The sequence below is a fragment of the Mycteria americana genome, chromosome 24 (assembly GCF_035582795.1).
Source record: "Mycteria americana isolate JAX WOST 10 ecotype Jacksonville Zoo and Gardens chromosome 24, USCA_MyAme_1.0, whole genome shotgun sequence".
Lineage (NCBI taxonomy): Eukaryota > Metazoa > Chordata > Aves > Ciconiiformes > Ciconiidae > Mycteria > Mycteria americana.
The window spans coordinates 3537739-3560849 of NC_134388.1; the positions used below are offsets into that span (position 1 = coordinate 3537739).

General features: G+C 41.1%; 1 protein-coding gene across 3 annotated transcripts in view; it reads left to right on the forward strand.

Moving 5' to 3' along the window:
• KDM4B (lysine demethylase 4B) overlaps positions 1 to 22378 on the forward strand; it is a 92806-nt gene extending 70428 nt beyond the window's left edge. For all 3 annotated transcript variants that reach the window (XM_075523933.1, XM_075523931.1, XM_075523932.1), the window contains 11 exons: positions 965 to 1085; positions 4387 to 4565; positions 5731 to 5953; positions 8641 to 8717; positions 8908 to 8963; positions 9447 to 9555; positions 15297 to 15482; positions 15676 to 15840; positions 16602 to 16721; positions 19579 to 19671; positions 21596 to 22378. In XM_075523933.1, coding sequence (XP_075380048.1) covers positions 965 to 1085; positions 4387 to 4565; positions 5731 to 5953; positions 8641 to 8717; positions 8908 to 8963; positions 9447 to 9555; positions 15297 to 15482; positions 15676 to 15840; positions 16602 to 16721; positions 19579 to 19671; positions 21596 to 21781 — 1515 coding nt within the window. In that variant the 3' untranslated portion in view covers positions 21782 to 22378. The remainder of the gene's footprint in view (positions 1 to 964; positions 1086 to 4386; positions 4566 to 5730; positions 5954 to 8640; positions 8718 to 8907; positions 8964 to 9446; positions 9556 to 15296; positions 15483 to 15675; positions 15841 to 16601; positions 16722 to 19578; positions 19672 to 21595) is intronic.
• The last annotated feature ends 733 nt before the right edge of the window (positions 22379 to 23111 follow it).

A 23111-nucleotide genomic window follows, 5' to 3' on the forward strand; every position in this document is an offset into this window, starting at 1 on the left:
TGTCACAGGCATCTCTTTTCCTTGGAGAGTGCTTTCCTGAGGACAGTTTCCAAGAGAGGAAGGAAGAAAATGTTCAGGAATTAGCAGCAAGTCAGAGCAGTATTATGTAGCTCTGTTTTCCTTCATGATGCTGCTGAAAGAGCCAAGGGAATGGCAAAGCACTATTAGAAGTTGTGGGGATAGGGGGAAACGTGCATTGCCATACTGGCGTGGCACAATTAGCATACTTTTCATGTAAATTTTTCTAAGATAATGGCTGCAGACTAGAGAGGAAAAAACCCGCTATGCTATGCTATGCTGGGCTGCCCTAAGTACCTTCATCTCTGCTCGCTCCTGTGTAACACGGAGTGCACTTGGATTTCATTCTTAACGCTGTAGCGCTGGTGCTGGTCTCCATGTTTGTGCACCAAAGCACGTGGTACCGTCGATTTCTAGTGCAAAGTAACTCGCCTGTAATGCGTTCAGTGCCCGTCACCAAAGAGGACTGTGAGCCCCTGTGATTAGGATGCATGCAGTATTTACAGTGTTGGATGGTACACAGGGCAGCGGGTACAGTACAATATAAATACACTTGTCATAAAATGCACTGTAATGTTCTAGTAAAATGTTTCTGGTCCTACATGCTCTGTACATAATTTTCGTGGTAGGGTTCCTAGCTGTTTATGTGATTGACCAGACTTTTCATAAGCTATTGGATTGGCAGACTTGGAGCTGTTCTGATTTTAAGAAAACATTGTAGTTTACCTTTACTCGACATCTTAAGAGATAGAATTGGCTTTATCTACTGCAGTAATTGGCTTGGGAGGCTTAATTGATTGTAGCCAAAAGGCAGTGAAAAGTTTGCTGTGTAAATTCAAGAACTCTTTATGGAAGAACTCAAGATGCTGCCTCTGTTGTCCTGTACTCTCCTTTGCTTACCTATATGTTTTGGGCTTCCCATCTAGCTTGTTCTCGTTTGTTACAGACTGCTTCTGCTTTTTCAAAAATGAAGATGGAGATAAAAAAGAGCCGTCGTCATCCACTGGGCAAACCACCAACCCGCTCCCCATTGTCAGTGGTTAAGCAGGAGACCTCGAGTGATGAGGGTGAGTGCAGTAGCATTAAGAATGCTTGTATGTCTTGTCTGATCCGAAAAATTGCTGAAGCCATTAACATAACTGGATGGCCTCAAACTTTTTGTCTTACACTTAACTGATAGAAAATGCAGCATGTTCCCATTTTGATAACCCAGCTGGAACCAAAATTCATCTGTGGGAGGTGTCCCTTCTCACCTCCCACCCTTTTTTTCTGTCAAGAAAAATATTTTGCTGGCTGTGGAATGAGACAGCATTTTGGGGAGAGGGGAAAAAAAATAGTTCACAGAAAATAACATCTTGAAGTAAAAGCTCCTTCTTAGATATTGCATTAAAATGAGATCTATTTACCTCAGAGGGTGGTGGAGGTTAGGACTGCTGTTATGTGTATGGGAAAAGTTAATTCTAACTTTTTGCTTGGCCTTTTAATTCATGTGAATGTTGGGGTCCAACTTTTCTTGGCAGATCCAGAGATGAGAATTAGAAAGTCTCTCAGTGCTTAACTGTACATCACTGATTTTTCTTTTCCCACATTCCAGTCACTGTGAATGCCATAACAGTCTGAACCAAGAAAAAAGAAAAAGAAAAGACTCTCTCACTTCTGTTGTGTGGTGTAATTTACCACTTCTGGGTCTTGCCCACTTTATAAAGTACTCAGAATATAGAAAAGTCCACAGTAAGAAGCTTTTGCGTGCTGGGGCGGGTACGCGAAGGCGTAGTTGGCAGTCCCTGCTTTCAAGGTACTTACAACTTTATATTCAAAAGGACATCTTTCCTGTTCACTTTCCTTCAGAGAATGTATCCATTGATTTTAGAGAAGCTTTGTGTAGGAAGGGGATATTCTGTATGTACATAGCTCCATTTCCTTACCAAGGATGATGCATTTGATGTCTTGCATATATGTAATGCGGAGTGAAGCGTTGAAAGGCAGTTGAGACTAGTTATCTTGTTTTGGTGTGAGACCTTGCAACAAACTTTGTGCTGAAGGATCCTCATTAGACAGATTCTTTTCACTGTTTTGACTTTTTGGATGGTGTACGGGGACTTTGCTGGCTGACTCAGGAGCAACTTTCTGTGAAAGCTGGCATTTCTTGGGGACTGATTTACAGCACTGTTGGGCAAAATCTGATCAAACGGATTCTTCTCTTCCCCGTCAGGGAATAGAAGCAGCCCTCTGCACTCCTTACTTTTTCAGGGCTAATGGGTAAGGAGGATCTGGAGACTGCAGTGAGGAAGAGTGAGCATGTAAATTAAAAGAATGCATATGCTACACTAAGATTCAGTTGAGGCAAATTGTTAGCCTTTTCTACTTGCGTTTAACTTGCTTGAAACGTAGGAGCCATCCTGAATGCTGTGTCTCACCTAGAATCCATCCTGAGATGAGTGAAGGTGGTGATAACATACAACAGTCATTTCCTTTTTTCCCTCAGTCTGTCACTCTGGATTATGATGCTGGTTTCATTGATTTCACTGGTATCATAAATCCTCGCTTGTCTCCTGATGTGCTTTGACTAAAATTTGGAGAAGCATGTGGTTTGTTTTTTTGGCTCATGTCTTAAAATGTTGTTAAAGGTGCTTGATTTCTTCAAAAGGTGAGTGGTGAGCTCGGCTTTGAAAGTTAAGACATCTTGAAAGTATCAATCTGCATACCCGAGGTGACTGGTGTTTTTAAATTTTATCTGTGCCTTGCACGAGGCGTGGGCACGCACGCACGTTTAGCTGAAGTTAAGACTGTAGAACATGTCCTTATAAATCTGTTTTGTTGTGAGGGCCAGCTCTGGTCTGATACACGCTGAACTGGCAGTCAGCTCCGGGCATGAGCAGTATCTTCCTCTAGGAAGGAAAGCCTAACTCACCCGCTGGCAAGGCTCTTCCTATTTGTCTCCCTTTCCGGCGGAATCCTATGCAGTGTTGTGGAAAAGGCGATGGTGTTAGCAACTATTGTTAGCCTATGGATACCAGTTTTCATCCAAGATAAAAATATAGTAAGAAAGCAAAGACACTTTTTAGGAAGTAACCCTCATTTGAAGCATGACAGAGATAGGAAAAAAAGGATTGATTGATTAATTAAACACAATAAAATTTCCCACGTTGTCTGACAAATATATATCAGTTGGGGGGAACATTTAAAATCTGAGACGTAAACTTAGCCATTAGTGTTTTACTACAAGTTCCTTTTATCCTTTCTGGTAACCTGAAAATCTTAAAAGGGAGGTCTGAAAATCTTAAAAGGGAGGTAGAAATGGGGAGGAGGCTTAGACTTGTTGAGAGCAGAACATTAACTGCGTATTTCCAGTAATTAACAGTGAAGCAGTGAAGAATTTGGTTTAATGTGCTGAGCTCTGGGGATTATGTTCCACTAAGATGTTTTTGAGTTCCCCTGGCCAAAGCCGTTATTTTGGAAGCTTTGCAGATTGACAATGCAATGAGTGATTTACACTTAGTCTCGTGTGGAAAATTTCTTTAACGCTTACAGTGACTCAGAATTCCTTAATAAGGAATGGTAAGAAACTTGGACCACCAAACTGACACAAATGGATTCTGTGGTGGTTTAATCATAAAATGTCAAGGGCTTTTTAAAGGTTTTGTAAAAACAAAGAATTAGCAAACTAATTAGCACAAGCGGTACCTATCAGAGCTCTGGCAGAAGAAAAGGTGGTGGTGAATGCAAATTGAAGGCTTAGTGGTGTGCGCTTGATGGAAGTAGCTGTGAAGCAGCTGCAGAAAAGTAAAATGAAAACTTGAACCCAGGATATCTCGCAGCCAAGATTTGTGTTTGCGGAAACAGGTACAGGATGCGCTTTGGGAAGGTTGAAACAGGCTTGCTGCTGACTGGTGGGAATTGGGAGCTGGCCTAACCAAACCAGCACAAACTGCACGTGTGTCTTCCAGAGAATGCAGCTCCCAGTTGGAGAAAGGAAAGGGGGATTTCCTTGCACTTGCATCATGCATTTTGAACTTGGCTTCATTGAAAGGACGTTGTAGATTTCCACAACTAGAAAGTGGAGAGTTATGACAGCAGTAAATCTAGATTCTCTTCCTCCTTCTTCCTCATAGCCAGTTCCATTAGGTCATCGGTGTCTCTATCTTGTCTATCCTACCTATAAAGTGGAGATTATATCCATTTAAGGAAGTATTTGAGGCATACACATATGAGGAACCATGGATGAGTTGAATGTTCTTATTTATTGAACTGCTTGTGTTGTCGAAATGTTAGCTGTTTAACCCTACCTTGCTGCGTCTTGCCTCTACTGTCTGTAGACAGTCTTCCCTCTACTGACTGACCATTGTTTTGGCATTTTTTTCTTTCTAGAAACATTTCCATTTTCTGGGGAGGAAGATATGAGTGACCCAGAGGCTTTGAAATCTTTACTTTCCCTCCAGTGGAAGAATAAAGCACATAATTTCCCAGCTGAAAGAAAATTCAATGCAGCTGCTGCCCTGAGTGAGCCATACTGTGCTGTCTGTACCCTCTTTTACCCGTATAACCAGGTAATAATTCCTGATGCTGCTCAGATGGACGTGTCAGTGGTGGGTACGGAGTGGTGGCTACTGTGCAAGTTATGCTGCAGACCTTTATAATAAAGAAAGAAGGCAAATTTGCACACCAAAGAAGTGTGTTTGGATTTGGCAGAGGCAGTGGATGGAGCCTTTTTTGTTCTCTTTCCTGGCTTCTCTGGCTTTCTCAGCTTTGATTTTTTTAAATCACACATAAAGAGCTTTGCACTGCAAACACTGTTTCGTACAGAGAAACAGTGCCATATCGGGCATGTGATCGCTCTTGTGCAGATAATGGGCCTGGACTTCTGACTATATGCAAACAAGCAGAAAAATAAAAATTTACTGAGTAAGCACATACATCATTTTTTGGAAACTACCAATATGCTTTGGGATATGTTATGAGCAGAAAGGCAAAATTTATCAGATGAATTAGTTATTTGCCCGTTTGTGCATTGATTTGTTCTTGGATGCTTATAGAGCCAAATCTGGCTCTCTGTGTCCACTAGGAATACGTGCCTTAGATGCATATATATGTGTTGGAAGCTTTTTCCGAGAAAAGCAGAACCCACCTCCCCCTTCAATAAAATATCTTGATTTATTATACAGACTGAAAATAAAATATCTGTTGCGATTGCTGGATGTTGTTGTATAACGGTTGTAAGGAAACCGGGTACAGCTGGGCTGTTTTAATCCCTTGTTTTTAACTCTGGTCTGCTACCAGAAACCTTGAAATGTCCTTCTGGAGAAATTCTTGCAGAAAGAGTAGGGAAGGATGCCAAAAGGATGAGGGAGAGGGGGAGGGAAGGTCTTGCTTTTATTAATATTTTCTTTTTTTTTTTTTTCCTTGGTGTTTTCAGCTGCATTTTAGGAATTTAGATTTTTACAGAAGAAAACCAGGGAAAACTTCTCATTATTCTAATGCTTCTTTGAGCTTTCAGAATAAATTACAGATCCCAGTACAGGCCTAAGGAAGAGAGAGAGGAGCAAAAGGCAGGGGTGGGGGTGTGCATGAGAAGACAGGATTTAAAGTTCATTACGGGTGCTGTATGGCTTCAGGTGTTGGATGACTTTTTTGCAAGGGGAATGCTCTGACTTCAAGCTTAAAATTGTGACCAGGGAAGAGGCGATTCCATATGATGATATTTTCTCTTTTAAGTCCTTACAGATGGATAAAGAAGCTGTCCCAGTCTCTGTAGGGGAGACCACCTCTTTCATCCACCTTTCTAAGTGCGGACAAAAGACCAAACCTCTGATCCCAGAGATGTGCTTTACCTCAAGTGGAGAAAACACAGAGCCCCTTCCTTCAAATTCATATATTGGAGAAGATGGAACCAGTCCCTTGATATCCTGTGCCAAATGCTGCCTGCAGGTTCATGCTAGTGAGTGTTTCCTTCTTCACCAAAGCGTTTCGGGTATTGAGAAACTCAGAAGTGTCTTTGTACGTTGCCTGTATTTGAATTCCTTCTGGGCATGCTTGCTATACCTGTCACTCCCACGTTTTCCTTTTCTGGTACTAGTATGTGTAGATATTCGAGTCCATCTTGGCAGTCACTGATCTTAAAAATACACACAAATATTCTTTTTACTGTTTGTTTTGTTGGCCGATTCTTCTCTGTCTCACAGAAAAGATTCTTTCTTTTGTTATCTTTCATTTTTTGTAATAAAGCAGAAATCGCAAAGCTGATCACACTCTTTTTGCTTGTTCAAATATTGGTCTTCTGGGTAAGGTCGTATTGTTCTTGCGTGCATCAGAGATTACGGAGTAGTTTCTGAGATATATTTTATTAGTGTCTGTGTTACTGTTTGTAGGAATGGCACTTGATTACAAAAAGGAACATATGTCTGTGTGTTTCCCTGATAGTTATGTCTGAAAGAAGATCTGATTAATCCTGGTAGAGTGTACCTTCACTGTAGATTGTACGACATCTAGTTAATATTCGCACTCGTACTAGGAGATGCGACGAATTACTGTTCAGCTGTTTGATCTTGACAGATGGGAAAACTTATTTGACTTGCATCAGCTGGAATTACTTTTGTTGTTCCAATTTTATAGTCCGCAGGTCACCATGCAGCTCAGCACGACAGTCTCTTGTGGAGAACTAGAATGCAACTTTTATTTCTGTACTGCATCCGCGATTATGGTCACTTCTGGCTAATAAGAGCACATGACGCAGAGTCAGCGTGAGGATAAAGACTGCTTTCTTACTTCAGAAATTGCACTCTCTGTAGCGATCAGAACAGAGATGTTGCATCTTGTACATCCGAATGTCTGCAATAGACTAGTCTATCAAAATGCTTTCAGTGGCCAAATACTGTTTAAGGACAGAGGGATGTGAGCAAAGTGATGCTAATCTGCAGTCTCAGACAGGGTGTAGAGAAATTCAGCTTTCTGTTTTGCCTGTGCTCTACCCTTGAGGATAGGACAGAAGTTAAATCTAGTCTGATGTGGTCTCCAGTGTCTTGTGGTTTCCTTGTCGCTGTTTGTACTTCTAGACTGTGATATCCCTTTGACTTTGCTGCAGAGAATCCATTTACTTTTATTATAGGATTGCAGTGTCGAGGTGTATTTTGGTTAATCTGGCAGCATGCTGTAAAACCAGTTGGCAGTCTGCTTGTTATTGAGAAGTGCCCTCACCCAACTGTGCCAGGTTATGACAACAGCAAGGACGTACAGAGAAGAAAGCTTTTGCAAAGGTTTCTGGGCTTTTAAGGTGTTGTCAAAATCCATAAAAAGAGCATACTTTTCTTGTTCCATTAGGATCACTGTTACAGGATGATCTGGTGTTCAGTAAGTGACTATTTCTCCCCTCAGATCCCATCATCCAGCTACCTGTGGTCCTGAAGCAAGAAATCAATGCTGGCATTTCAGCCTGTTCCGCACTGTTTCGAGCTGTAGCAGGATTTTGGTTAAGGGTGTCTGTTTCTCTTTCAGCTCAATTTCCAGATCAGTTTTTTAGACTCAATACCCCTGCTTATTTTCTAGGACTGGGTTGAATCTGCTTTCTTGATTTGCCCTAGGATGAAAAGAGACTTCAGATGTGGAAGACAGCTGTGGATCTATATTATTGACTTTTTTTTGACGTAATGTTTATCTGGTTAAGTGGACGATTTTTATAAATCAGGTTATTGTGGCAATCTCAGTGCTTTCTGAATAACTTCTTTTAAGTTTAATTCAGTAATTGGAGACTCTCCAGCTGAAATTTTATGTTCAGTTTTGTTAGGATCGGTAAAGGCCATGGGATGAACTTTGTGTTAGCTAGGATGCTGGCCAGCAATTTGTGGGATGTTTAATTTTCTGCTACAGGCTTTCTCTGCAGGCTTGCAGAAATCACATAGATCCAATTTTTCAGAACTATTTGTATGTCTTGTCCCCTTTGTCTTCAGTGGCAAACCTCAGTGCCTTTTACAGAATTTTAAGAGCTTTTTTGGTGTTATTTCCCTGTCTTTATAATGAATATAATACCACTTTCCTATTTTGGTGCTGCAGAGGAGTATGTAGGAGGATTTGGTGCTTGCACATTACAGTCATTGATGCTCTATAAAGTCAGATGTTTCTAACACTTCATATAACCAGAAATTAGTTTTAGTTTAAATACTGTTAAATATGTGAAATGCATGTATTTAATTTCCTTGCAATATTAGTGGTTTCGTCCTTCCTCATAATAGCACTTGGCAAAGATGACTGCTTCAATCATGCTAAAATTCTAGTCGTCTTAACTGTTTTCATGTGTGAGTGCATTCCAGCAGTAGTAGCATCACTTTTGAGCCCTGTTCTTGCCTGAAGGATCAAAGTACTGCTGTTGTAGGCCTTACAAAAGAGAAAAAAAAATGTTGAGGGTTACCTGCATGTGGGTTTTTTGTTTGTTTTTAGACCTGCTGGTCCCAAATTCTGCCCCCCTTCCCAAGGATGACTTTCCTTATGACTTTTGTCTGAGCCTAGACTATTGAATATAGTTTTTCAAATGCTACACCTGATTTCAAAGACGCTTCTGAGTTGAAAAGTCAACAAGTCAATACTACAGATATGTTAGCAAAACTCTGAAGGATATGACTTTGTTTCTTTCAGGCTGTTACGGAATACGTCCAGACTTGGTGAATGAAAGTTGGTCTTGCTCACGGTGCTCAGCCAATGCATGGGCAGCGGTAAGCATCTACTCTTCTGGAGACAAAAGAAAACTTACTGTGGGAATTCATTAGACACTTCAACAGAGATGGGTGGTGGGAGGGTACAGTTTGCCTTTGCATCCCCGATGTGGTGTAGTCATTTTTTGGGAAAGACAGGCAGTCTAGCAGAGCTTTTCGGTCCAGCTCTGAAGGAGTTTTGTTCCTACAGGAATGTTGCCTGTGTAATCTCAGGGGAGGAGCTCTTCAGATGACCACTGATGGGCGGTAAGTATGTTTTTAAATATTTTGCCCTTCCATACTGCATCTAATGTTCTAGAGTTGTGAGTTTGGTCTTGATGCTCAGCGTGACAACTAGTTTTGGCATTATGGAGGTAACTGCTACTCGCTAACTTGGCAGGATGAGCTTGAATAACTGTGCTGTCTTACACTCTGCACCAGGCTTCTCAGTAGCAGAGGTAACGTGGCTCTGAACGCTGTTAAATATGGTTTATTCTTAGAGAAGAGTATTTTCAGAGAATGTTTAGTATCACGCAAGATGAGATGCATAAGAAGGTTGATCCCTGTTTTTCCAGAGACATTTATCTTGTACAACCGTGATTAACAATCAGTTGGTAATGTTGCCAAGGCTGCCAACCGCCATAAATATGCCTTGATACTGAGGGAGTCGGAGAAATGTTAACTGCCCTCTTGAGTATTTAATTCAAATAACGGTAGACTCTGATTTGTCTCTTCACTTTTTTTTTCCAGGTGGATCCATATAATCTGTGCTATTGCTGTCCCCGAGGCCCGTTTTCTCAATGTAATAGAGCGTCATCCTGTGGATATCACTGCTATTCCAGAGCAGAGATGGAAACTGGTAGGTATCTTTTACCTGTAGAGAGTGTCTGTGAACAAGAGCCAAAAAAAAGAGAAAAAGTAAAAGGCTTTAACTAGACAGAAAAACGTTGTGTGGGATCATAAAGTAGCTGAGATTGGAGGTGATGTTCTCGCTCTTATATCCAACAAATGCACCAGGAAGCTGTATCATTTGAATGTCTTCTGAGGCACTGTCTCAGTGCTTTGACACACAAACAAGTTGTGATTACCAGATCTGCCTCTACTCCCTAGGAGTGTGCTCGTACGCTGGGCAGAGCCTAGGACGCTTACCCACCTGGCAGTCAGGTCTAAACTACCTGAAAGCTTCATTTACTGAAAGTACTGCATCGCGGGAGTATGAAGGGACGTGGTAACTAGAAAGGAGCTGACATATTGCTGACTTACTCATCTGTAGTTTGATTTGTCTGTCTTTACAATATTTCTCTTTTTTCTATCAAGAATCTCATGTAGAAATTAATAAACATTTCTTTGTGACCACGACTGCAAGGCGAGACTCTGCAAAGATTTTAATAAAAGTCTAGCTACAACTTGTTATTTAGTTGCCTAGCCTCATCTGAGGGATTAGTAATGGATGATTCATTAGCTCAGAGCAATTAATCTTAATGTTAGTTAATGCCCCATCACTGTAGTGTGTTATTGCAAAATAAATTGTGCTTTTGCTGCTTTTTTCGTACAGAAGTCAGCTGGGCGACAGTTGGGAGTGTGGTACGGGGGAAGGTGATGTAGCAGTGATACATTGGTTAGCATTGATGTATTTGTTAACTGCGCAGCTATTTAGTGCAGGCAGCCCAGCCAGGGCCCGGACGAGAGATTAGGAAGAATCTCTGTCTGCTTCCAGAGTTATTTCTCTGTTGTGCAAATGGGTTTTGTACACAAATGTGAATGTAAAAAGCATTCATTATTCAGGTGGAGTGATGGAGCAGTGTGGTGTGAGAGTGATAAATCTTGCAGCAGTGGTTCTTTATGGATCATCTGACATTTCCAGCATGCATCCTCTTCATTACCAGCACTTGTAATGATGAACTAAAAATCCTTTTACACAAGACTCACTTTTATTGCTTAATGGAGCCTCACAAGGAAACATGACTTAATTCTTTAACTCTTCTGTGGCTACCTTACATTCCTATAGAGCCAGGGCAGTATTAACGTACGTAAAACTCTGTTGCTTCATTCTGCTCCGAAGCGTTGGCTGTGCCATCCAGAGCCTCTGCACAGACCTACTACACAGCTTCTGTTCCGTTCCTGAATTAAAGCTTCATAGTTTTGTTGACTTCTTCAGCGTTGTATTCCATTTGCACCTCCTGTTTTCTTCATGTCTCAGGAAAGGTAGAGAATTTTTATATGAAGTACCTTGACTTACACAGTCTAATGATGTGATTTACAGGCACCTATTCCTTATGTTGAAGTTAGCAAGAGCCTGGCTTGTAGCTCAGTTCTTGTCAAAGCCTGGCTTTAAGCACTTCACTTGGAAATTGTTAGCGTGGATGGTGCCGCACGCTGCTTCATCATAATCAGAGTAACTTTTCTAGAGGTGTAATGCTGTTTTATTTCTGCCAGGATCTGTCATGACTGCCAGCAGGGCATGTTGGCTAGTCCAGGTAGCTTTGGACACAGGTTCAGGTCATGGTCTTGAGTTCCTGTCAGCATGCCAGTGTGATCCCTCTGTAAGATGTCTGGTGCTCCTATACAGCTAGCCCAACTGTTAGGATGTAAGAAGTAGACTTCCAGCCTAATTACTCTGTAATTCTCTGTAGTTCTCTGTCTCTGAACGCATTCTGTGTTCAAGAATGTCATCAGGTAAGTATTGTTGTATTTAGACTGATTATAAAAACCTTTCTGCTCTGTTGGTCTATGCCTGTGAACGCTTTACAGTATGTGTGCACGCACCATCGATGTCTGCTGAAAACAGTTAGTGTTGTCGCCACATACACTGTGGCTTTATGAGTGTCGTTTGCTACAGGAAAGAAAGCAAATAAATTATCTTGAGCTAAAATTGAAGTGGGTTTTAGAGTTATGAACTAGGTAAAGATTAAAAAAAAATTAATTTGGATGGTAGAATGTAAAGGCAGTGGTGCTTATAGCAGCGGCATTGGTGTAGTGTGTGGAGAAGTACAAAGGAGACTTAAATTGGATAAAATTGTGCGGAGAAACACACTCATGAGCCAGCGTGGAGAGTTTTAGCATCCTTTATAGGAATTTGCAGGTAATTCAGGGAGCACATGAGGAGTCAGTGGAGGAGCTGGGGGGTGTCTGTTTTTTGGAGGAGCGCAGCTGCATTTAGGGAGATAAACTGAAGGTGACTAAAAGGTGGTGGTGATGGATCTGATGACTTTGGCAATGACAGAGTTGATGCAGTACTAGATACAATTGGAGAGATGGCCTTGTTGCTGAAAAAGATGGGAGAGGAGAGAAGGAATGATGTGAAGTTGAGGACAGTTGAAGTGAATGGGTGAAGGTAATGAAGGAAAGAGGGGGTAGGGGTTATATGTTACTATATTTTTGATTTTTTTTTTTTTAAATATGTTTGTATTGTTTTAAGTTACTGTGGGAGGGCCGAGGTAATGAGCAGTTGCAGTGATCCGTTTAAAGCGCATCTCCTGTTCTTCGAACGTGCACTAGGCCTCCCCTTTCAAGCATAGACTTTTCAGTCCATTTGTGGGTATTGCATCATTTTAAAGAATGCAGTTTGCATGCTTCCTGATTAATGGCGTATTACGGGCCTGTGTGCGTAAATTATTTATGACGTGGAAATTTGGAATAATTAGCTGTCATTCCTTAGCAGAGTAAATGAATTGCAGTGTTCATCATGCAGGAGACAGCCCATTTCTTACTCTCAGCTATGACCCGGCTCTCCGGTGTGCATTTATTCTGAAGATTTTTCTCCGGTGCTTTAGACCTTCTCTCTTCCTGCTACCTCCCCTCCCACAGAAAATATCATGAAATCTCCATGTGCTGCTTTACCACAGCTCTTGGCACCAGTGCTTCTGTCCATCCCATCTCCCACAATTCCAGATCTTCTACATTTTCACTCCTTCCACCATCTTCTACATTTCAGTCTCACTGTAGCTCCCATTTTGCTTTTTCCTTTGATCACATTTGCTCTGAATATTCCCTTGGTGTAGCTCTTTTGCCTGTTACAAGGAGTTTGTCTTGCCACTGGCGTGTCATGAGGTGCATGCTAATCCTTCTGGCTTGGAAGAATCCTGTTTGCATCAAAAAAGGCAGATTCCTGATACTGGAGGGTTAATGCTCCCTTGTGAGGCAGTATTGAGCACACTGTATATCAGCAGTTGTCCCTGCTGGCGGGAGAATTAGGTATTGACAGTTTAATAATGAGATCTCATTGCTATTGACTTGCTTTCAGTGCCGTGTTCCTGCTGTGCTCTTTGCTGTGGTGCTTATCTAGCTTTTGAACATGGTTTACAGGGTGATAAAGGCATAGCTTATTAAATACTAAAAAACACATTCTGGCAACACTAAGGCCCTGGCTTTGAATTTCCTGGCTTTTGTTAGTGTAAGTAAAAAGGCCAAATTAATTTTTGGTGTAAACATACTGACTTCAGTTAATTCACAGGAAGTGAATCTGACTTATTTCACACACGTGGGGCAGACCCCAGTCAGGGAGGGGTGATGTTGCGCGGAAATTGGGAAGAATGCATCTCCCTTTCTTTTGCATGTTTTGCTTTCAAGGAAAAGAGAAATACTCTTTGGAGAAGGAATGGTCTTTTATTTGTCTTGGCAATGCGTTGTAGCTAGCGCAATGGGGCCCTGGCTCTTAGCTATGATAACACAAATAAAACGTAACATTGAAATTTGGCAATTCTTATTTTGCATTTACCGGACAGTTTAGAATATGATACCACTGTTAATATTTTTGAGGGTACGCTTTTAAGTTAGCTCAGACCTAGAAGCAGAGTGAATTTGTACTTCTGGGGGTTGTATTGGCTTATTGTGTGATATTGAGCAGATTACGATACGTTTCTAATCCCGTGGGATGTAGTAATTCCTACAGATCTTACAGTTTAGGTCATGTGTTCTGTAATGTTGCATACTTTGAGCACTGCTTTAATGGGAGTGAGGTAAATGAGAGGCCATGAAGAGTGAAAGAGGGGAAGAAAGGCTCTGTTTAATATCAGACGCTGCAGAGACAAAAAGAATCCGTCAGTCATAGTATCGTAGTACGTTTATAGGACATTTATGTTTAGATGATGGATTGGGAGGGAAGCAGGGGGTCAAACCCAGGGGACAGTGGCTGGAGCAAACCAGTGTAATGTGCTTTGGAGATGGTCATCTGAAATGGGCACTAAAAATTACTGCTTTCCTCTGTTCCTCCTTATATGTGGAAATTATTTCTTTGTAATAAATAAATTACATAACTGTTCAGTCAGATTCATGGGCATATAATATCTCTCAGGATTTTATTTATATGAGCCGTTCATTCTAACAAGTAAAATGCATGTTCATCTCATGGGTGTGATACTAATTTTTCCTTGATTTGCCTTGTCCAAGCCTCAGCTAAGGTAAAGGAGCTGCCATCGATCAGTGACAGATTCCCTAGACTTAAAATGTTAAAAGCTAAGACTGGTGTTTCCAGATAGTCGCCTGGAAACGTTATGCAGGTGTCCAACTTGAATTTCTTTAGGTTGGGATTCCCAAAACCTGGTCTTCTGTATTTCTGAGGGGCTGGAAACAAGAATTTGGTGCTGTTAGGCAATGAGGAAATGTATCTCGTTTCCCACTGGCACCTAATGCTTGCTGCCAAGTCTACAGTGCCATACGGCTTATGATTTTTAGCTTTAAAAAAATTTAGATTTCTTTTTAAAGTAGTCGGCACATCTTAAGTTGATTACCTGTCCCCCCTAAGTGCTGTCTCAATAGATTAGCCTAATAACTGGATCTGCTTTGCAGAAAATGAGTCTAAAAAATACTGAAAGATTTCATACCTTTTCCCCCCCTATAATTCTGGTGTTTGGTACAATGTTTTTATTTCTTCTGTTTGCAGAACAGTGACTGAATTATCTACAATAGCTAATCTGACATGGATACCAATAAAATATTTACACTTGATATGTTTATGTGTGTAAAATAAACATTCAATATTGTTGTTCCATTATATAAAATTATATTCTATTAGATCTAATAGGTATAATGTTCCATTAAATATAACAGAACAAATTATCACACAGTTATTCTGTGTTCTGTTCTTTCAAAAAATGAAAACATTATTTTCTAGCAGTGTATCTGTGAAGAGCCAGCTGCTGCTTGAATTAATGTAGGTACATTTCATTTATCTAAGGAGGACTAGTATTGAGTTGTAGCAGTTCTCTAATAACACTGATGTGTGTGTGCCTGTTTTGCCCTCCCTTTTTCTCAGCCCTCCAGTGAACATAGTCTCAAATTGGATTTAAGTCCGCTTCACTGTCCAGCGTGGTTCTGGAGGGCTGAGTTACTGGTAGATGTCGTCGTGTTCAAGGGAATGATAAGTTAGTATCTGCTGTAGTTTCTTGGCTTATGAGTGATTCTAGGCAAGTGTATATAGGCAATTCTGGAAGTATTGGACTTGACCTCTCAGCGACAAACGTCACCATTTTTGGCTGTGGCTTCTGGGCCCTAGACACTAACGATACAGACTTTTCCCCCACGTCAGGTAACAGGGTGCCATACGTTGCGTTGAAGCTGCTCTTGACCGCCTGCGTAACGCCGACCTGTGTTTCCTTTCAGAAATGCGTGTACTGTCGGAAACGGATGAAGAAAGTGTCTGGTGCCTGCATCCAGTGCTCGTATGAGCACTGCTCCACATCCTTCCACGTGACCTGTGCACACGCAGCCGGCGTGCCCATGGAGCCGGATGACTGGCCCTATGTGGTGTCCATCACTTGCTTCAAACACAAAGCAGCTAACCAGAATGTATGTGTTTTGGTTTGGGTTTGGGGTTTTTTTGGTTGGTTTTGGTTTGGTTTTTAGTGTTTTTTGTTGGTTTTGCGGGTTTTTTTTGTTTGGTTTTTTTTTTTTTTTGAGAACAGTTTCTCTGCGCCTATATTTTTGAAGCAGCTTTTATGATGGCAAATTGCAAATTATTCCCTTTTTCTCTATAACACAGATTCCCTTTCGAAGGGAGGTGACCCTTGGACAGACTGTGATCACAAAGAACCGGAATGGACTCTACTACAGATGTAAAGTGATTGGCATGACAACACAGACTTTCTATGAAGTAAACTTTGATGATGGTTCATACAGTGACAACGTTTACCCAGAAAGCATTATTGTAAGCAGCTCTCTGTGGAGACTATTACCGTTGTAGATGAGTACAAAATGTAATGCGTGCATTCCTCTTCCATACGCTTTGGGGTGGAACAACAAAGTAAAACTTAAAACAAAAAAAAAGTAAAGTTGCTGCTGGCATAGAAAAACTCATACTGCTCTTCATTACTGTTCTTCTTGTTTATGACATTATCTCATTTCATTTTTTTTGTTCCTTTACGAAGATGTGATTTTGCTATATGCATATGACTTAAGAGAAAGCAATGTTTGTTTTAAGTTGCATCCTATTTGTTTTGTGGTTGAATAATCTCTTATTTTTCAACTGACAAGTGTGATTCATGGGGGAAGCAGATTGTCTGTAAGCACTTCTGGTTCAAAATAGGGAATTCACTTAATAGAAGGAATGTCTAGAAGAGGCTGACTTGTCAACTCATGCATTCTCTTCCTGATTGTGCCCTTGATTCACCATGTGAAACAGAGCAGGTCACCCCGCGTGTTTTTGTTGATACAGGAGATCTGATGTTTTGGGATTTGTAATGAGAGATTTCCTAGAACTGAGTACTGTCACCAGAAGGAGGTGCAAGTGTTTATTTCTGGTTAATGGTTTTGTTTGAGATGACTGCAATTGATCACGAGCGCAAAAACTTTCTTAATTATAATGTTATGTAGCAACTTCCTTGAGCAGTGATTTTAACGCACCTCTTCACTTAGTTCTTGAGCTTTGTTGGTGTTGGCTGTCTGACCTCTTTCACTCTATGTCTTCAGAGCAGAGACTGCATCCAAATGGGACCCCCTCCAGAGGGTGAGTTGGTTCAACTGCAGTGGACGGATGGAATCATCTATAAGGCCAAGTTTATTGCAGCCCAGATCAGTCAGGTTTACCAGGTGAGTATGGAGGAGTACCCGTGTACTTCATGTCAACATGTGTGATTGTTGCTTGAATTGTATAGCTTACGAGTGTTGAATGCTTGGTCTGGTCATAAAGGGAGATTTGCCTTCTGAAATTAATACTGCTGGTAGTCTAAAGAGAAATATAGTGTTAAAATAGGATCAGGGTAAAGATTTTCTGTGGCAGAAGGTGGATATAGGGATAGACATATGTCTAGACTGTATCTGCTTTTAAAATGTAAAATAAATTTGCCCTATTGCTTATAGCTCAGATCTGACTCAGGTCAAAAGTGACCTACTCAAACTACTCTGATGGCTGTCCTATGGCTGGAGCTGAGCTTGTCATCTGTAGTTCCCCATGAGTCAATGTCTACATAATTACAACTTATCTCGATGCTTTGAGAGGAAGTAAGGGAAACGGTGGGTCAGGAGACTACTTCAAGGGGGGGAGTAATCCTCTGGGCTTGGGAAGATACTTCGTGGAACAGCAGCATGTGGGAATAATGTCCTGGTGCTGTTGTGTGAGGAATTAGAAACCTTCAATCTCTAGTCTCGCACACTCCTCACCATCTTCGTTTTTAAGGTGAGAAAAACAGCAGCCAGTTGTGTTTTTATCTTTGAGTCTGTTCCTCGTATGGGATTTTTGTTTGCGGAAGGTTGTAATGGTCAGTAAAGGAGGATTTAACCTGGTACACAGTGTTAGTATTTCAGCACAGAAGGCTTTATAAAATGCAGTACATTCATTTGATTAAATCCTTTTTGAATGGCACCAAGAACTTGAAAATTATAGTGATTTGGAAAGTATACTTTGTGCACATCCTTTTGAAAAATATATGCTGAAATTTGCAAGTAATTGTTATTTTTAAGAGATTAATGCCTCTGGACAAAAGGCAAAGGAAGTCCCATATCTTGTATTTGTTTGAAATGGGGTTCTGGTTTCTGTCCTTTCCACGCAGAGTGTTTCACACATGTGTGCGAAGAGCACGGTAATCCACCTTGTCAGTTAACGGTCTTTTTGGTGTGTATAATAGATGTTAACTGCTTCAGAGAAGATGTGATCTGAGGTGACCCTGGTTATGAATAAATACAATATATAGTTCCATAAAGATCTATTGTTATGCATGCTTTCCAGTTTAATCACAGTATAGGAAATTGTCATTGATTTCTCCGAGGTACAATAATTTGAAATAAGCTATTCCACTGATAGTGCCAGATGACAGAAAAATATGCATGAGGAGTCCGTGTTTTTCAAATCATGCAGTTACCTATAAGTAAAGCTCTTCTCCATGGGGAAAACAGCCTGAAGAGCTTTCCACATTGGTTCCCTATGTAGATATTTTTTCAGTACTTATGGTGCATCTCTTCTGTCTGTTTTGGAATAAGATTATATTTAAAAACACAGAAACAGTTTTGCTATGAAATAAGTGTGTTCATAGGAAGACAGCATGGATTAGCTTTTACATTTTGAAGTCATCTTATTTTGCAGTAGCTTCCCAGTTCACATCTCTAAGTCTGTGCTTTGTGTGCTAAGATTAAATGTGTATATTTTTTTAAAAATTGAGCCCAAATGACTGTCTTGTAACTCGCTCTAATGTGTGTTCATAACGGGGTCTAACCCATATCAGTAACTTGGAACTTAAATAAACAAGGTCCAGCCACTCCGTGGTAGTTCAAGATGGCACTGCCCTCAGTTGCAAACCCTGCCTTTCTACTAGGAGTTGAGCTCGCGTAGTGGAAACGGCAGACAGCAATCTGTGTGCGCCTCGGCTGTTAAACTTGGTAGTTCGTGTTCCCTTCTGACTCTGTTATGGTAGTGGTGCTCTGTAAAACCAGAGAGTCAATGGGACCGGTAGCATCTTAAACCACCTCGGCAGGGCTCAGCAGAGCTGGTCTTTCAAAGCCTGTTCTCCCACCTGCATAGTTACTCCAGCTGATATATGCTGCTCAGTTAAGGGACCTCAGCAGGCATCGCTGAGCTTGCATAGCTGATGAGCTGCAAGACCTGGGCAGCGCAGGAGGAGTTGTTCAGAGCACAGATGCTTTCTTCCTTCTGAATTTGTCCAGTCTGAACCTGACATCCCATATTAAGCTGTGCTGTATGTCCTTCTGCATTATCCAGAAAAGCGTAATCAGTCTTGAGCAAAGGAAATGAGAGTCTCTTAAAAACTTTTAATAGTTCTAGCATTTTTATATGCATATTTCCATGAATAAACATTCCTGTAACATCTGATGCATAATTCATGGTATAATCAGTGCTTAGCAAAAAAGGTTTGACGTGAGGAGTTACCACTGTTTTTTGTACCTGGCTGACTATTTCTGCTTGTTAAAATACAAATGTATTTTAGTAGCTGGAGTTGTTTCCTTATGACGTGTGAAAATGCTTTGTTTAAGATGAAAGAAATTCGTATTACCATATTGCCTGAATAAAGGGCTGCCTTTTATTGTAAGTGAAAAGCTTCTTTTTTTCAGGATTTGAATCAAAAATCAGTGGAAATCTCTAGTGCTCTGACTGGGAGGAGGGAGCAGAGGTGCGGGTCCAGCTGTAGTATAGACATTTTAGGATCCACAGGAGCACTGAATGAAACCGCTTGGGCCAGTAAGACAGGGGTGCCTGAGCAGCACTGAAACCAGCACTTTTTGGGTTCAGCATCCTTAAAACAGCTTAGGGATGCTCATTCGGCAGCAATCCTAGAGACGTGCAGTGCCAGGAACGGGATCGTCCGTGGGAGCTGGCCCCTGATGCTCCTTGGTATTCCCCTGAAGGGACCGTATGTGGCATAGTCTGGGAGTGGACTGTTGAGGTACTGTAAATGTGGAGGTCAAGTTCTTATTTCATCTTCTGCCTGCTCTATAGGTCGAGTTTGAAGATGGTTCCCAACTAATGGTAAAGCGTGGTGATATTTATACCTTGGAGGAAGAGCTTCCCAAGAGAGTGAAGTCTCGCCTGGTGGGTATCAAACTAACAGAAACAGCAGAATGGCTGTGACTTTGCAGTACTCATTTGCATTTTCTTAGCATATTGTTTAGACATTAGGTGAATGCAGCCTCCAATTTCTGTGGCTGTAAAACCACTTGTCATTCCCAAAATACGTAGAGTAGAAGAAATCCTTGATGTAAATGCTTGAGAAGCATTTAAATGATTTTCCCTTTCACATGTTCAGATCTGATTTTTGTTTTCTCTGGTTAAAAGATTATGTTCATATCATTTTACACCATATGAATTTAGTTATCTGGACTGCCGTTCTGTCTGAGTACTGCCTTTCATCAGAAGTGAGGTGAATTGGTCTACAGCTAAGTGGTTTCTGGAGAACTGATTACTACATGGCACCAAACCCCCGTTTCTCACCAAATAGGAGATTTAGAACCTAGCTCTTCTCTAAAAGATCAGGCTATCTTCAACTGCATACAATGGAATTATTGAGCCTAGAAAATATGAGGGATTTATTTCTTAGTTTTTTTAGTTCCAGGCTTGCTGGGTATTTTCAAACCCGGCGCATTAACCTTTAAAGCTATCTCATTTAAACAAATGATGAGGCTGGTTTCTACGCAAATTGAGAATACAGTTTTCTTCTTCATTCTAAATGTCTGTTATGTCAGCCACTGCAGGACAGCGACGGATCCACAAAGTTAACCTGTGATAAGGTTGTGGGCTTCTGTCTCTTTTACAAGACAAAAACCTTCCCTTAAGAATATATGAATTGCTGGGCCAAGTTAAACCAGTGGTTCCCTGACCCTGTGAATCTGTGGCCGCTAGCAGACGTGCGAGATGCACATCGTCAGAAACGGCCTGGTGACGGGCAATTCTGTGGAAGAACTGATGACAATTCGGAGGAAACTTTGTTTGCTTATGCATGAAATCTTCAAGGGTTTTACCAAAAAAATACTTGTAAAATGCTTTCTGAAACATAGCTTTCTGAAACGTAGCTCTGGATGGCTTCTCCATCTTGTTTGAGGTTGTTTATCTCAATAAGACCTCATGGCATAAATTTTGGAGGTTAATAATAATTTACCTTGTTATCCTTGAAAGACTGTTGGTGGCAAAGAAACACCCTAGAATTAATTTCTAGGATGTGCACAATATTTGAGTTTATTTAAGCTTGTCTAATAATAAAGACAATGTATGGGAGACCTGAAATACAGGAGTTGGAAAGAAACATATTCTCTCCAGTGGAGACGTCAGGCTTTATAACAGTTCCAGAGAAAGAAATGCAAGCTGGAAAGTGAATAAAAAGTTCAAGTCTGGTTGAAAGCTAAGGCTTTTCTCATGTACTTTCTGCTGCCAGAAGTGTTAGACTATGCTCTGTGGAAGTGATGCTCACGGTGCTTTACTGTAGAACAGCAAACAACGGAACAAAGCGATAGGAGATAATAATTTCCACCAAGGAATGCATCTCATTTGAGAGTGTAAGAGCAGGACGAACAGAAGCAATTGTTTGTACAGTGATCCCCAAATGCTTTCTTTGGGTCTTTTTTTTTTTTAAAGACATTAGGGAAGCCCCGCTTTCCTCTGTGCCTTCTACTAGGAATTGAATAACCTGAAGAGGCAGAGGATAGGAGTAAACAGAGAATTGGCAAGGCAGGAGCTGAAGAGAAAGATACTCGGAAACAGAAGGAAGGCAACTTGAGGGTTTCTCTTTCCAGTTTGGGTTTCTCTTTCCAGTTTGGTTTCAGAAGCCCAGAATTTTTAATTTCAGCCGTGTGCTTTACATGTTTCGGAGTTCATTTTTTTTTCTACAGAAATACTCTGAACCAAATTGTTCGCTTGCTATCCCTGCTGTCTTGTTGTGCAGGCGTGCTCCACCGTTTGCACCCGCGACTCTCCCCGTTTTCCCACTGTGCCTCTAATGCTTGTACTTTCGTGTCTCCTGCAGTCCCTCAGCACTGGGGCCCCTCAGGAAGATGTATTTTCGGGAGATGAAGTGAGAGCAGCCAAGCGCCCCCGGCTGGGGAATTCAAGAAATCCCGAAGAATACGGACAAAACCCAGATTACTTGGCCTTTATGGAGAGCCTGTTGCAGACACAGTACCAGCCCGGAACTCAGAGCAACATGTTTTAACCAGGATTAAATAAAAATATTAAATTAACCCTTTTCAAGCCTACGGAAAAATAACCAGGAAACTGTGGAATAGAAGACCATCTTTGTGCAATAGCCTGCTGCGAATTTCTTTCATCTACTCTTTGTTTGGACGGCAAGAAAATCCTGTCTGGCTGCACGCTACCTCTACTTTGCCAGACGTTGCTGACCAATAGAGTAGGGAGCTTGAAAAACCTTCAGACAGCATTTCACGCAGAGACTTTGGAAGAGTTTGTACTAATGGAGCTTTGCGACTGGCTCCTTTTTGTGAGGCTTGGAAAGGGTTAAAATTTGACAAAATGACTTTTTAAAATATGTCAAACTCTTTTGTCTTTAAAGGTGCTATTACATTGACTACTGAAGCAGCCTTTGGAATTGTGTTTTCTGTACATAGACGTCACCTTTGTGAAGTTTTCTATAAATGAGCATTATTAAAAAAAAAGCAAACAAAAATAGGAAAACAAAAGTTTCGACAAAACATTTTTCTAGCTTATGGCTTTAAAACAGAAAATAAACAAAATCCTCCCCCCTCCCCCCAGTGAAATGTGACGACTAATATGACAGCGGGGAGAGAGAGAGCAAGAGCAGATGTCCTGGAAAGTTCTGGGTTCTTTTTTGTAAAGAAACACTATCTTCTTTGTAAGCTGGGGAAGATGGGGAAAGAAATGTTTCATAGCTGGGATGTTTCTTACCGTTAGTTCACTTAAAGACACGTGATAGATATGTGCATTTCTGCCATGTCACCGGGAAGGGACCTAGGGAAGAAATGGCCAGGTTTTGGTCATTCTTGTCATCTTCCTTCCCCATCTTTGCCATCACAGTTGCTTTCTAGTTAAAAATCAGCATGGCTTTCAGTTACAATATGCCACTCCGTTTTGGCAAGTGTTCTGTTGCTGCTTCTTGTGTTAGTTCCTTTCCGAGCCATCCCCCTTCCCCACTGCAGACTTAGAGCATCGAGGGATTGCTCTAGCTCTCTGGTAGGCATGTCTCCCATAGGAACTTTTTTCTTTTCTTTGTTTTTGGGTGGGGTTTTTTGTTTTGTTTTTGTTGGTTTGGTTTTGTTCTTTTTTTTTTTTTTTTTTTTTTTTTGAGTTGTGCTCCTTACAGTTGTGAGAATCATTCCATGACAGAAGCCTGGGAGGTGTTTGTATGTTTTTCTTTTATTCTATTAAAGAAGAAATTCCCCAAACATCTTTGATTGTTGTGACATCCTTTACTTAAGTAAAAACTGAGCCTTTGAGATACTCCTGGGGAAGAGGAATGCAAGCCCTTCATTTGAGTGGCCTCAGTTCACTGAGAATTCAACGAGCAT